Source organism: Neopelma chrysocephalum, unplaced genomic scaffold (assembly GCF_003984885.1).
Source record: "Neopelma chrysocephalum unplaced genomic scaffold, ASM398488v2 Primary Assembly neopelma1_65b, whole genome shotgun sequence".
In the NCBI taxonomy this organism is placed as follows: Eukaryota; Metazoa; Chordata; class Aves; order Passeriformes; family Pipridae; genus Neopelma; species Neopelma chrysocephalum.
In genome coordinates this window covers 3,205,470-3,217,056 of record NW_020897723.1, presented here as the reverse complement: position 1 = coordinate 3,217,056, position 11,587 = coordinate 3,205,470, and the positions used below count along the sequence as shown (strand labels likewise).

General features: G+C 64.8%; 1 protein-coding gene across 2 annotated transcripts in view; it reads left to right on the top strand.

Moving 5' to 3' along the window:
* The first annotated feature begins 53 nt into the window (after nucleotides 1–53).
* CASKIN1 (CASK interacting protein 1) overlaps nucleotides 54–11,587 on the top strand; it is a 28,678-nt gene continuing 17,144 nt past the window's right edge. Inside the window, exon 1 of one of the 2 annotated variants that reach the window (XM_027684173.1) lies at nucleotides 54–232. In XM_027684173.1, coding sequence (XP_027539974.1) covers nucleotides 139–232 — 94 coding nt within the window. In that variant the 5' untranslated portion in view covers nucleotides 54–138. The remainder of the gene's footprint in view (nucleotides 233–11,587) is intronic. The other variant, XM_027684174.1, reaches the window with a different exon arrangement.

Below are 11,587 nucleotides of genomic sequence, written 5' to 3'. Positions count from 1 at the left end.
GCTGGGCGGGGGGGCCGCACCGTGCCGAGCCGAGCCGTGCCGAGTCGCCCCGAGTCGCCCCCCGCCCCTCGCCGCGCCGCGCCGCGGAGGATGCTCGGGCCGTGAGCCCGCAGCCGGCAGCCCCGGCGCGGCGCAGCCATGGGCAAGGACCAGGAGCTGGTGCAGGCGGTGAAGGCGGAGGACATCGCGGCCGTGCAGAAGCTGCTGCAGAGGCCCAAGCCCGGCAAAGCCAGTGAGTGCGGCGGCGGCGGGGCCGGGCGAGGGGCGGCGGCGGGGGGGGCACCCGGGGGGGGACACACACGGACACCGGCGTCGCAACAGCAGGCGCGGCGGCTCGGGGCCGCATCCCAGCGCTGCTCCCGGGGCCCGGCCGCGTTGCCGCCCTGCCCGCCCCGGAGCATCCCCGGCCCCGGAGCATCCCCGGCCCTTCCCTGGTTGCGGCGCGTCGCAGGCGGGCGGGGGCCGTGGACGTGCCGGGGACCCCCGGTGGCGCCCCGGGAGGGGCGGGGAGAGGGCTGCCCGGTGGGGGTCTGAGCATCCCGGCGGGGCTCGGAACATCCCCGGGCGCTGCGCGGGTGCTGGGCGCTGCACAGGGTCGCCCCGCGGGTCCCGCGGTCCCGGGTTAGCTCCCGGTGCGGCCGGTTCCCAGTCGGGCTGCCCTTGCCCTGCGGCCGGGACCAACTCCCGACCCCTCGGGAGCCGGGCCCGGTGCCCCCGGGATGTTTGGCCTGGGCAGGGGCTGCGGCCGGGCGGCGCCGGGCACATCTGCGTGTGCGTGGAGCGAGTGTGCCCGGCCCGCGCGTGTGAGCCCCGGGGCTCAGCGCCCGCACACCTCTGCGTGTGTCCGCGCTGCCGCGGGTGCGTGTGCGGCTGTGTTTGGGTGCGTGGGGTGTTTGCGTGGCGGTGTGTACCCTGGCATCTGTGTGTTTGGCTGGGCTGTTGGTGCCTCTCGGTGTGTGGGGGTGTTTGGATGTCGCTCCGCGGGTATCTCCCGGTGCGTCCCTGCGGCTCGGCTGGCTGTGCACGGCTCCCCGGGTGCGCCGAGTGTGCGTGGCCAGGTGTGAGGCTGCGGGGGCGTGCGTGTGGCTGTACGTGTGTGTCTCCGGCTGTACGTGTGTGTAGCTCCAGGAGTATCTACTCGCTGTAGGATGTAACTGCTCCGTCGAGGCGTTCCGCCCCGGAGTGAATAATTCATGGTGCTGATGCAGCCGCAGGTTTCAGGCCTGGTGCATGGGATGGACTGGGGGGCTGGGGACTGTCCCTGGGTATGGACAGGGACCTCGTGTGGCATCGGGTCACTGGACACGAAGCCCCTTCATGGCTGCACCCAGTGTCCCTCCCTCCAGGGCCCAGCGCTCCCTGAATGAGGGCACCACTGTTTTCCTGGAATTGTGCAGGGCTGGTGTGGTGTCCCCCATCCCTGGTCATGCAGAGGTGTTCCTGGCTGAGCAGGGCCAGCGTGGTGTCCCCTGTGCCCTGATGCTGGGCAGGCATCCCCCATGTCCCTGCTCTGGTGTGGCATCCACCATGTTCATAGTACCACCTGGGGTCAGTGTGTGTTTCCTTGTGCCATGCAGGGCCAACATGGTATCCCCCCATGTCCTGGTGCTGTGCAGGCCTGACGTGGTGTTCCCCATGTCCCTAGTGCCATCATTGCTGCCATTGCTGAGGGACTGTGCAGGACAAGAAGAGCCTCCAGCTCAGAGTCCCCTTCATTCTAACCTGCTCCAGGTGCTGCCACTGCAGTGGCCTCTCAGAGTGACACGTGGGGATGGGGACAACACTTGGCCTGTGCCCAGCACTGTCCCCAAACACCCCTCTCCAGTCCCTGCTGGCAACAGCCAGAGGTGCCAGAGTGCCACCACCTCCTCCTGCATCCCTCTCCTTCCCAGTGCTCTGCTGCGTCTCCCACTGCTCAGCCCTCCAGGTGCCAGGTGGATTGGCCACGGGGGGCCAGTGGCACTCCCCATGCCAGGATTGCAGGGTAGGGACAAGGGACACCCAGTGAAGCTGAGCCTGGTGTTGGGCAGATTCCCACTCTAGGCCTGGATGCTTGCCCCATTCCCTGGCTGGGCTGCCCACCTCCAGCTCTGCTGAGCCCTCCGGTGCCCGTGCTGGGCTGCTCTGGTGCCATTTCCCCCCGGACCCGACTCTCTTGCCTGGCAGAGGGTGCCACGCGTGTGTCACAGGTGCTGTGCTCCTGGCCTGGGGTGCACGAGCACCTCTGACCGTGGCAGTGAGGCTGGAGGAGCGGCACGAGGAGAGGGACAGCACCGAGCAGGGCTGTCCCCACGCCGTGGTGGCCCCGCGTCCCCTCCGAGTCCCAGTCCCACACATGCCTGTGGTGCTCCCCGTGCTGTGCGGCACCAGGAAGATTTGTAACTTAGCCCTGTTATCTGGATAATATCCTATTCATGTGGGGTTTAATAAATGAGATTTTAAAAATCCTTGCGTGAATTAGCGCGGGTTGCCATGGCGACATGGGGCCCGGTGTGGTGTGTGGAGTGCGGGGCCGGGGCCCGGGCCGGCCGCAGCGCGCACCGCGCCTGCTTCCCGGGCATCCATAATTGATGAGGTTGTCTGAAAGTTGCGCAAATCAGATGCAGGGATTTGGCAGCAAACTGTTTCCCTCCCCGTCCCCTCCTTCCCGGTGCTACCTCGAAGAATTGTAGTGACTTGGCGTTTTCCCCTTGGCTCCAGAACCGTGGGATGGGATGGGATGGGGCCGTGGGGTGTCTCCAGCAGCACCCATGCCCACTGTGCCATCCCTGTCCTGGGCACCCAGGGCTTTGGGCAGTGGGAGATGAGCCAGCTGTGCTGTGCCGTGCAGGGGATCCACGGCTCCTCGGCCATGGAGCGTTGGAGCGAGCTGGCTCCTTCCCCGTGGGGCCGGTGCTGCCAGCGGCTCATCCTCTTTGGAAATGGCTTCTGTGTGGTGCTGCCAGTGCCGTGTGAGGGACCTCGAGCCGAGGGTTGGATCCTCTGTCCTGGCTTCTCCTCCCGCTGGGCTGGGGGGCTTTGTAAAGCACTTCCACACGTGGCAGCTTCATGTGGCCAAGGAGATGTCCCAGCACGTGGCCCTGTGGTGCCAGGATAAGCATCCGCTGTGTCAGGGGCTGGCTGTGCGGGCGGAACACAGGGCTGTGTCCTGTGGGGATGTGCTGCCCACCCCATGCTTGGTCCTCAGGGCTTACTGGTCCCCCAGGCTGCCATCAGGACTCATGTCCTCATGTGCTGTTGGAGCTCTGGGTACCTCGCTCTGGGACGCCCGGGGATGGGTGAGCCAGGCTGACTGGCTGGGATTGGGATCTGGGCATGGAGCTCTGCACCCCTTGTGCCCTGCTGTGCCGGGGTGACCCAGCCCAGGCTGGTCTCACTGCCCAGGGGTGCTGTGGTCCAGCCTGGGCAGCTCTCTGGGTACCCATTCCCACGCTGCCGCCTGTGCAGGGCCCTGCATGTCACTGGCAGCACTGCTGGCATTTCAGGACTTAGCCCAGCCAGCCCTGGCCCTGTTGCCACGTGCCAGGAGCAGGTCCTGGCCTGCTTGGGCAGGGACCTCAGAGCTCAGCAAAAACTCCCGGGCTCATCACCCTCCGGGGTGCTGCCGTCCCGTGGTGAGACATCCCAGGATGCAAGTGGAGCTGCAGTGGCTGAGTGGGATCATTGCTCCTCCAGCACTCCAGGGTTCAGGGACAGCAGGAAGCAGAGCCAGACCCCTTGGGAACATGGGCTTCTGGGCAGGGCCTCAACCAGCTGCCTCCTGCCCTCCAGAGCGTCCTCTTGCACGATGGCCAGTTAATTCTGGGTTTTCTTGCCTGCATTTGATTGCATTAATAATCTCCTCTGATAACAGTATTTAATAAAACCGGGCTAATATGGCGCAGTTAGGAAATGTCTTTGACATTTTACAATTCAATTTCTATGCAGTAAAAGGCAGGGCAGCTGCAAATCCAATTGTGGTGCAGTGCCCAGGGCGTGTGTGGCCGGCAGCCACCGGAGCTGCCCAGTTCCCCCTCAGCCCTCTGGGAGAGCAGGAGCCTTTCCTGGGAGGCAGCCACCCCGATGGCTCTCCCTGGTCACAGGCACTGGGCAGACCCTCCTTGCTGACAGAGAAGCCCGGGTAGAGGGGAGCAGACAGTGCTCACCCATGTGCCAGAGCCCCTGGGTGCTGCCAGCCTCTGGAGCCATCGGTGCTGGGCAGGATATCTGGAGTTGAGAGGAAGGGGCTGTAGGACCAGATCCTGTGGCAGCTTGGCCAAAAGGGTGCTGGGCCCCCGTGCATCCCCCATCCCGTGGCCAGGAGCTGCTCCTATGCCTCCCTCGATCCCCTTGGCACGGATTAAGGGGTGGAATGCCAAGGGGGTGGGCTGGGATGCGGGTGATGCCAGCATGGGGTGATGCTGGTGCCTCCCAGCCATGTCCTAGGCACGGGGCTGTGCTCTGAGCACCGCTGGCAGGCAGGTTCCCGAAGCAGGGCCGAGCAGCTCCGGCTGCTGCCGTGCTCATCCACGTGTCAGCGGGTCCCTCATAAACTTCTTGGGGTTTCCAGCCCACGTGTGAAGCTTCGCTCCCAGCAGGACTTGGCAGGCGGACGCGGGCTGGAGTGTGCCAAGTTTCCTTCCAGAGGGGCACTATTGCTCAGCCTGGGGTGACTTCTCCTTATTTTACATTTCTTGCCTCTCTCTGCGGCTGGGCCAAGCTGTGGGTGCAAACCATCCTCTCCCACCCGCCCCCAGCACAGCCCCCATGTCCATGCTGGCTGCCGGGTCCCTGCCCACCGGGAATGCTGCAGGGCACCCGGCACTGTTGGCCACAGCCACCGAGGAGCAGCAGGGTTGCAGGCCAGCAGCTCCGTTCCCAGCTTCCTTACTGGCCTGGATTTTCTCTCAGCAGTCCCAAATTCACCTGGCTTGACACCAAGCAGCCCTTTGCCAGCAGCGGGTGGCCCCTCGTGCTGGGGCTCTCCCATGGCCGCCGGCTCCGGCTCTTCCCCGCACCAGGACCTCGCTGTCGGTGCTGTGGTGCCCTTTGCTGCACTGTGGGGTGCTGCTGTGGGGGACATGGCAGGGCCAGGCTCCACCCAGGGGTAATGGTGCTGGCAGTGAGCAGGGCTGGGTGCTGTGGGTGCCCCCAGCCCTTCTCTGCAGCCATCCCCATCAGTGCCAGCCCATCGTGGTTTCCAGTAGCCAGGCTGGCGTCTGGCTCCTGTCCTCTGCTCTGCACTCCCTTTAACTGTTCCATCCCCTTCCCAGCTGCTGGGAATGGCTGCAATCAGTCCCCTTCCCATCTTGGTCTGCCTGGGTGCCCCCAGCCCCTTCCCATTTCCCATGTGCCTGCACCGGCCGCAGCAGCAATGCCCATGGATGGCAGCTCGTGGTGCTGTGCCAGGGCACTGGGTGTTCCAAAGCAGTGGTGAGTCCTCAGGGAACGTATTCCTCAGGCACATGGCAGGCAGAAGCTGTGGCATTGCTGGCAGGGTGAGCCGTGGAGGGGAATGCCCAGCTCTGGCTGATGCCTGAGGTTGTGTTTGCCATGGTGCTCTCTTCTGTCCTGGTGCCGCTGAGAGGGTGGTGTGTGCTGGGAATGGTGCTCAGGCACCATTGGGAGAGCGTTGGAGAACAAATTTGCTGATATTTAATGACTGGTGCTGTTACTGTCAGGCTCCTATGGGCAAGGGAGAGGCATTGGGAAGCAAAACTCAGGAGGGCCTGCATGGACACTGTTGCTGTCACCGCTTTGTGTCCCATCCACAGCCAAGTGTGCTGTGAGGACGGGCCATGCCAGGGAGGTCATCAAGCCAGTGTGCAGTGCTGATGTCACCTCTGCCCTGGGTTACCATCCTGTCCCATAGCTGGGGCACGTGGGACTCACCCTCCTGGTTCCCCTCTCCCCAGAGGAACATGGCCAGCACAGCCCACCTGGCGCAGGAGCGATGCCGCCGATGGCCCAGCTCCTTGTGCCGGGCTGAGAAGGATCTTTAAGCTCTAATGAAATGTTAATAGTATTTTCCAACTCAATACGGGAGCAGAAAATGAGGTGTTTAACGCCGGGCTCCGCAGCGACAGGAGCAATCAGCCTGAGAAATGGGAAGCTGGGATGCAGTGCCGGCCTCAGCTCGGCCTGACAGCCCCGTGCTGCCGGGACGGCTCCGGTGATGGATGGGTTCCAGTGCCGGCACAAGCCATCCGGTGGGGAAGCACGGTGCCGGGAGGGCGTGGGAGAGCGTCTGGCTGGGAGTGCCAGCTCTGCCTGGGTCTCCTTGGGTCTCCCCACCAAGGTCACCGCTGGCCGCCTGGAGAGCACCGAGCAGATGGAGGCAGCAGTGGGGCCGGGGTGCCCCGGGGTGCAGCGGGACACGGGCCCCCAGCGCTGTGCCCTGCCATGGCCCGTGTCAGCTGGAGACAAGAGTTGGCTGGAGACGGTGCCCGCAGCCACCACGGGCACGGCCGGGCTCTGCTTCTCCGAGCACCAGCGGCCGGCTGCTCTGCCGGAGTGCCTGCGTGTGCCCCGCTGCACCCGCGTTCCCCCCGTGCATCCATGTGCACGCGTGTGCCCGTGTGAACGTGCGCATCCATGTGCGCGCATCGGCCCCTCCGCATCCGTGCACGCGTGTGCGTCCCGTGCCCGTGTGCCCCTGCCCCGTCCGTCCGTGTGCCCGCGGCCGCCTCCGCTGCCCGCCTCGGCCCTGCCTCCTCCCCGGGCTGGCGTGGGGCTGGCGCCGGGGACGGCGGCAGCCGGCTGATCCCTTCCAGATGTGGCCGCCGGAGCCCGGCTCCGCGCCGCCTCCTCGGGAGGCCCCCGCAGGTTTGTCGGTCCGCGGCCGCCGGAGCCGCTGGATCAGACAAAGCGCGGCCGCCCGGCTCCTGCATTGCAGCTGGGCTGTTTACGGCAGGCACGCTCCTCGCAGCCCTGCGGCTCCGCAGCAGCTCCGCTCCCGCCCGGCTCCGCTCCGGCGTCTGTCCCGGCCGGTCCTGCCCTGCCCCTGCCGGCCCCCTTCGGGGGGACACTGGGGCAGGTGCTGAGAGCCCTGCTGCCTCCCCTGCAGCGCTGCCAGCCCGCTGGGAGCGGTGCGAGGCCTCTGGCCGCGCTCCCGGTGCTCCCGGACGATGCGCGGCACCGCCCGGCCGCACATCCCCGCGCTGCCCGCCCGCCCCGGCGGAGACCGCGGCACCGCCGAGCTGCCAGCCCTGCAGAGCTGCCGTGGCCGTGCCCGTCCTGCCCGCGAGGGGACCGGGCACACCACCGTGGGGCAGAGGGTGGGCACGGTGCACCCGCACGCGTGGAGCCAGGCTGCTCTGTGCATGAGGACAAACGATGGCTCTAAAATAGACCCTCGGGCCTGTTTTGCCGGCGCGCGGTTTGGGAGCTCAGAGCCGGTGCTGCGGCAGCGCCTGGTGCCTCTGATGGATCTGGGCTGCCTGCACACACACACACACACATGGGCACACGTGTGCACATGATCTGTGCATGCCAGGAGCTCCTGCCAATCCCCAGCGCCGCTGGACCGCACTGGGTTCATGGGAGGCCAGTGATGAAGGCTCTGCGTTAGTTAATGATGCTTTAAGATGCTCAAAGCCCCTGATCCCTCCCTGCAGCCAGCGAGGCCAGTGTTGGTCCTCCCAGGGATCCCTGATGCCGCAGAGGGGGCAAGGATGGGGAGGAGATGGGGAGGATGAGGATGAGGCAGGGCAGGATGGTCTCTTTTCCCATGTCCCACGGGGGTGTGGTGCCAGACATGCTGGGATGGATGGATGGGCAGACACAGGTGACAGTGGCCCTGAGCAACCATGTCCTGTGCCTGCCGTGCCAGCCTTGCCGTGGCAGCAGTGACTGCTTCCAGCCAGGATGATTACTGAAAATTACCTGTTTGCCACAGGCTGGCAATTAGGGCTCCCTGGCAGCGACACCAACACGCATTTCTGCACAGACGAGGGTGGGCGTGCAGCTGGCACCGGGCACGACGGGCAGGTGGGACGCTCGGCGCTGGTCCCATGGAGCTGAGCACAACACCTCATGTCCCACCTGTGGGACAGAGCCAGTGCATCCCTGTGCTGCCCACACACCTGCCCATTCCTGCTGCCTCTTCCCGGCATCCCTGGGTGCACAGGGCCGAGTCACCAGCAGCCACTGCTCAGCAGAGCCCCGTGGCTTTGTGTGGTGCTCAGGGGAATGGGGCGATGGGGCTGCCCCAAGGGAGTCCGGCTGGTGCAGTGTGGCTTGGACAGGCTCTGTGGCACCACACAGCAAAGGATGGGTGAGGATACATCTTGGGAATACAGGGAGAGCAGGGATCCTCACAGGAGCTGCTGGTGCACCGTGGAGTGCTGGGTCCCCTGACCCGCTCCAGCCCCAGTGGTTTGGTTCTGTCCTGGGTACACCCGTGTCCCCTGTCCCCGCCTGCCCTGGCAGCCCTCAAGGGCAGCCCCTCACCCTCCCTTGGGATCAAAAAGTTTCCTTTTTGTAAAAATAAAAGCATCACAGCGGAGTCCCCGCTGCCTCTTGAAAGCTGCATTTAAGCTGCTTCCTGCGGCCCCAGGGGACAGCCCTGTGCTGCCATGACTCAGGCTGCCAGAGCCCAGCCAGCCTCCAGTGCGGATTTCTCCGCTCCCTGGGGAAGGCTTCGCAAGGGCTGGGCATCCAGAGTGCCCGCAGGTGTGCTGGGCACAGGGCCAGCGTCCCCCAGGAGCGCCTTGGGATCTGGGGAATGGCTGGTGATGGGCAGCAGGGCACCCAGCTGTGGGTGTGCATGGCGATGTCCAGATGTGATGGACAGTTGTTACCCTGCTGTGTTGGGCACTGGGGTGTCCAGTACTGATGAACTGTTGTTATCCTGCTGTGTTGGGCACTGGGGTGTCCAGTACTGATGGACAGTTGTTCTCTGGCTGTGATGGGCACTGGGGTGTCCAGTACTGATGGACAGTTGTCATCTGGCTGTGGTGGGTGGTGTGTGTCCAGCTGTGGTGGGCAGTAGCTATCCAGCTGTGCTTTGTACTGCTCTGCAATGGCTCCATCCCATCCCAGCTACCTCTTAGCCCCAGGCAATCCCTTTTCCTGTACAGCGGTGCATTATTTATACAGTCCAAATCGATCGGAAGATGATAACAGCTTCATTAGCATCTGAGCATCGCGCTGGCCCCAGCGCCTGACACGACCTTGGCTGCAGGAGTACAAGCTTTTCCCTGTCAGGACCAGCTCCCTGATGTCACCGTCATCACCAGACCCAGCCAGGGGTGCTGTGCCCACTCGGTGGGGTCCCCACACTGTCACGTGCTGCCAGGGGGAATCAGACCCACCCGTGCCAGGGCTCCTCGTGCAGCCCCGTTGTTTGCGTGGCGCTCGTCAGCAGGGATATAATTAAGAGCAGCTATTTTGGATGCTTCCTTTATCCGGCAGCTCCCAGCGATGCCGCTGCAGGATCCTCCCCCTGTCTCTGAAACAGGCGCTTGCCTTGAATGTCTTCCCTGTGGATATTCGCTGCCTGTGGGGTCCTGGGGGTCCTGTTGTGTTTTTGGGAGGGCACACGCAGGGGTCTGGCTGCCCACGTCGGCTGGGGAGTGGGTTGCAGCAGGGCTGGGGTTGGAGGGGAGGGGAATCACTGCAGAGGGGTGATGGAAGGGATGGAGAGGAGCATTTGGGGGGGGTTCTCCTGGCTCATCCGCTGCCGCCATGCTGGGGGGGGCAGCGGTGCTTTCCTCTCATTAAGGAGATGTTGATTTAGCGGAGGCTGGAGCCATCTGCTTGGAGCAGCCGCCTGCTCCCTGCTCCGTGCCGGGGGGAGCTGGGTGAGGATGTGCTTCGTCAGCGGGGGCTTGGCCGGGGGCCCCCAGCCCTGGCCGGGCATCGATCGCTGCTGGTGCTGCGCTGGCTGCAGACACAGGGGCCGGTGTGTGAGCACGTGAAGGGGCGCTGGGAAGGGAGAAGAGTCCCCCCCAGGCACCGAGGAGTCCCACCATGGGGGGCCATGGCCTCAGATACAAGTGCAGGGATGGGGCTGGAGCAGCTGGGAATGGGATTCTCCCACCAACAGGTGTTGGGGTGCCTGGAGCTGTGGTTGGTCACAGTCTCATCATGGCATACACAGGGGTGCCTGGAGCAGCAACTGGGCAGAGGGGTCTCCATGCAACATGTGCTGGGATACCTGGAGAAGTGATTGGGCCCAGGGGTCACCCCACAGCATGTACTGGGATGCCTGGTGCAGCAGTTGGGTGTGTGGGGGTCTCCCTGTGGCCATGCACCGGGATGCCCAGAGCTGTGGCTGGGCACGGGGGTCTCCTCCAGCGTGCACCAGGGTGCCTGGAGCAGCTGCCGGGCCCGGTGCGAGGAGTCAGGGTGGCGCACGGCCGGGCCCTGGGGTCGGGCAGCGCTGCTCCCCCGTGCGTGCCCGGCCCTGCACGTGCGGGTGGCTTGTGCGGGGCCCGTCGCGGTGCCCGTGGCCGCTGCGGGGCCGGCGCGTGGCGGGGGAGGCTGGGCCCGGCCAGGAGCTCGCAGCACGCGGAGCACCAGCCTGAATTCAAGCGTGCACCGAGCTCCCGAGCTCCCTGCGTTTAAGTGGAGGCATTTCTGGGAGTAGTGGCAGGGCTGCTCCCCGCGGCGGTGTTTACTCTGGCAGACGCTGTTTATAGCTGGTGTCGATGGCAGACGCTGCTGCGGCTCCCGGTGCACGCAGGAGCCGCCGGCTGCAGCCACATCCGGAGGTGCTGGAGCGCGCTGGATGGATCCCGTGTTTCCCCCTTTCGTGGGGCTGACGATGTGGTCCTGCCCCGGGATGCTGCTGGGGTGCAAGGTGCTCCGAGAGCTTCGGGGAGCTGTGCCGGGAGAAGGAAGGGGAGCTCTGCGCTCCCACATGGCAGGGCCATCGCCTGAGCAGCCTGTGGGGAGCCAAGAGGGGTCATTGTGGTGTCCCAAGGATGGTGGGGGGGCTCAGGAGGTCAGAGCAATGAGGTGCTACCCCTCCCACAACACCTGCCTGATGGCATCTGCTTGTGCGTGGAGAGGGCAGGATGGTGGTTACAGGTGCTTGGTGGTCCCCGATACCCCTCCAGTGGTCTCAGCAGAGGGGACAGCCAGGAACACACTGGGTGCCCACTGGCAGGATGGCTGTGCAGGAGCCCTGCTTTCCTCCCTGCTGTGCCTGGCTCCTTTTGTAGCTGGTATTTTTAATTAGAAGTGCTCAGGTCCCTTCTCTCTCCCTCGTTAGTGGAAGAGTTTTCCTTGTGCTTCCCGGCCATTAATGAGCTCTCACAGTTCTTGCTGCCCTCCGACAGGCTGCAAATCCCACTATGGGTCTGGTGATGTGTCAGGTCCCCATCCTGCTCCCCTGCTCTGGGAACTGGGGTTATTCTGAGACCCCAGCTGGGCTCCACGCTCCAGCTGCCTTCAGCATGCTGGCGGCCACTTCCAGAGCTTTAAGGAAAGTCAAACCACTGCATGGCTGGAAGTCACTGACTAAGCACTTGGCACGGGCAGTGATGGAAGTGCTAAACAGATTTTGGCAGCCGCAGCCTCTCCTGCAGGTGCAGGGAGGAAAAATTTGCCGCTACGGTGTGTCGGGAGTGCTGGTGGTTTGGGTGATGCCGGGGTGGCACAC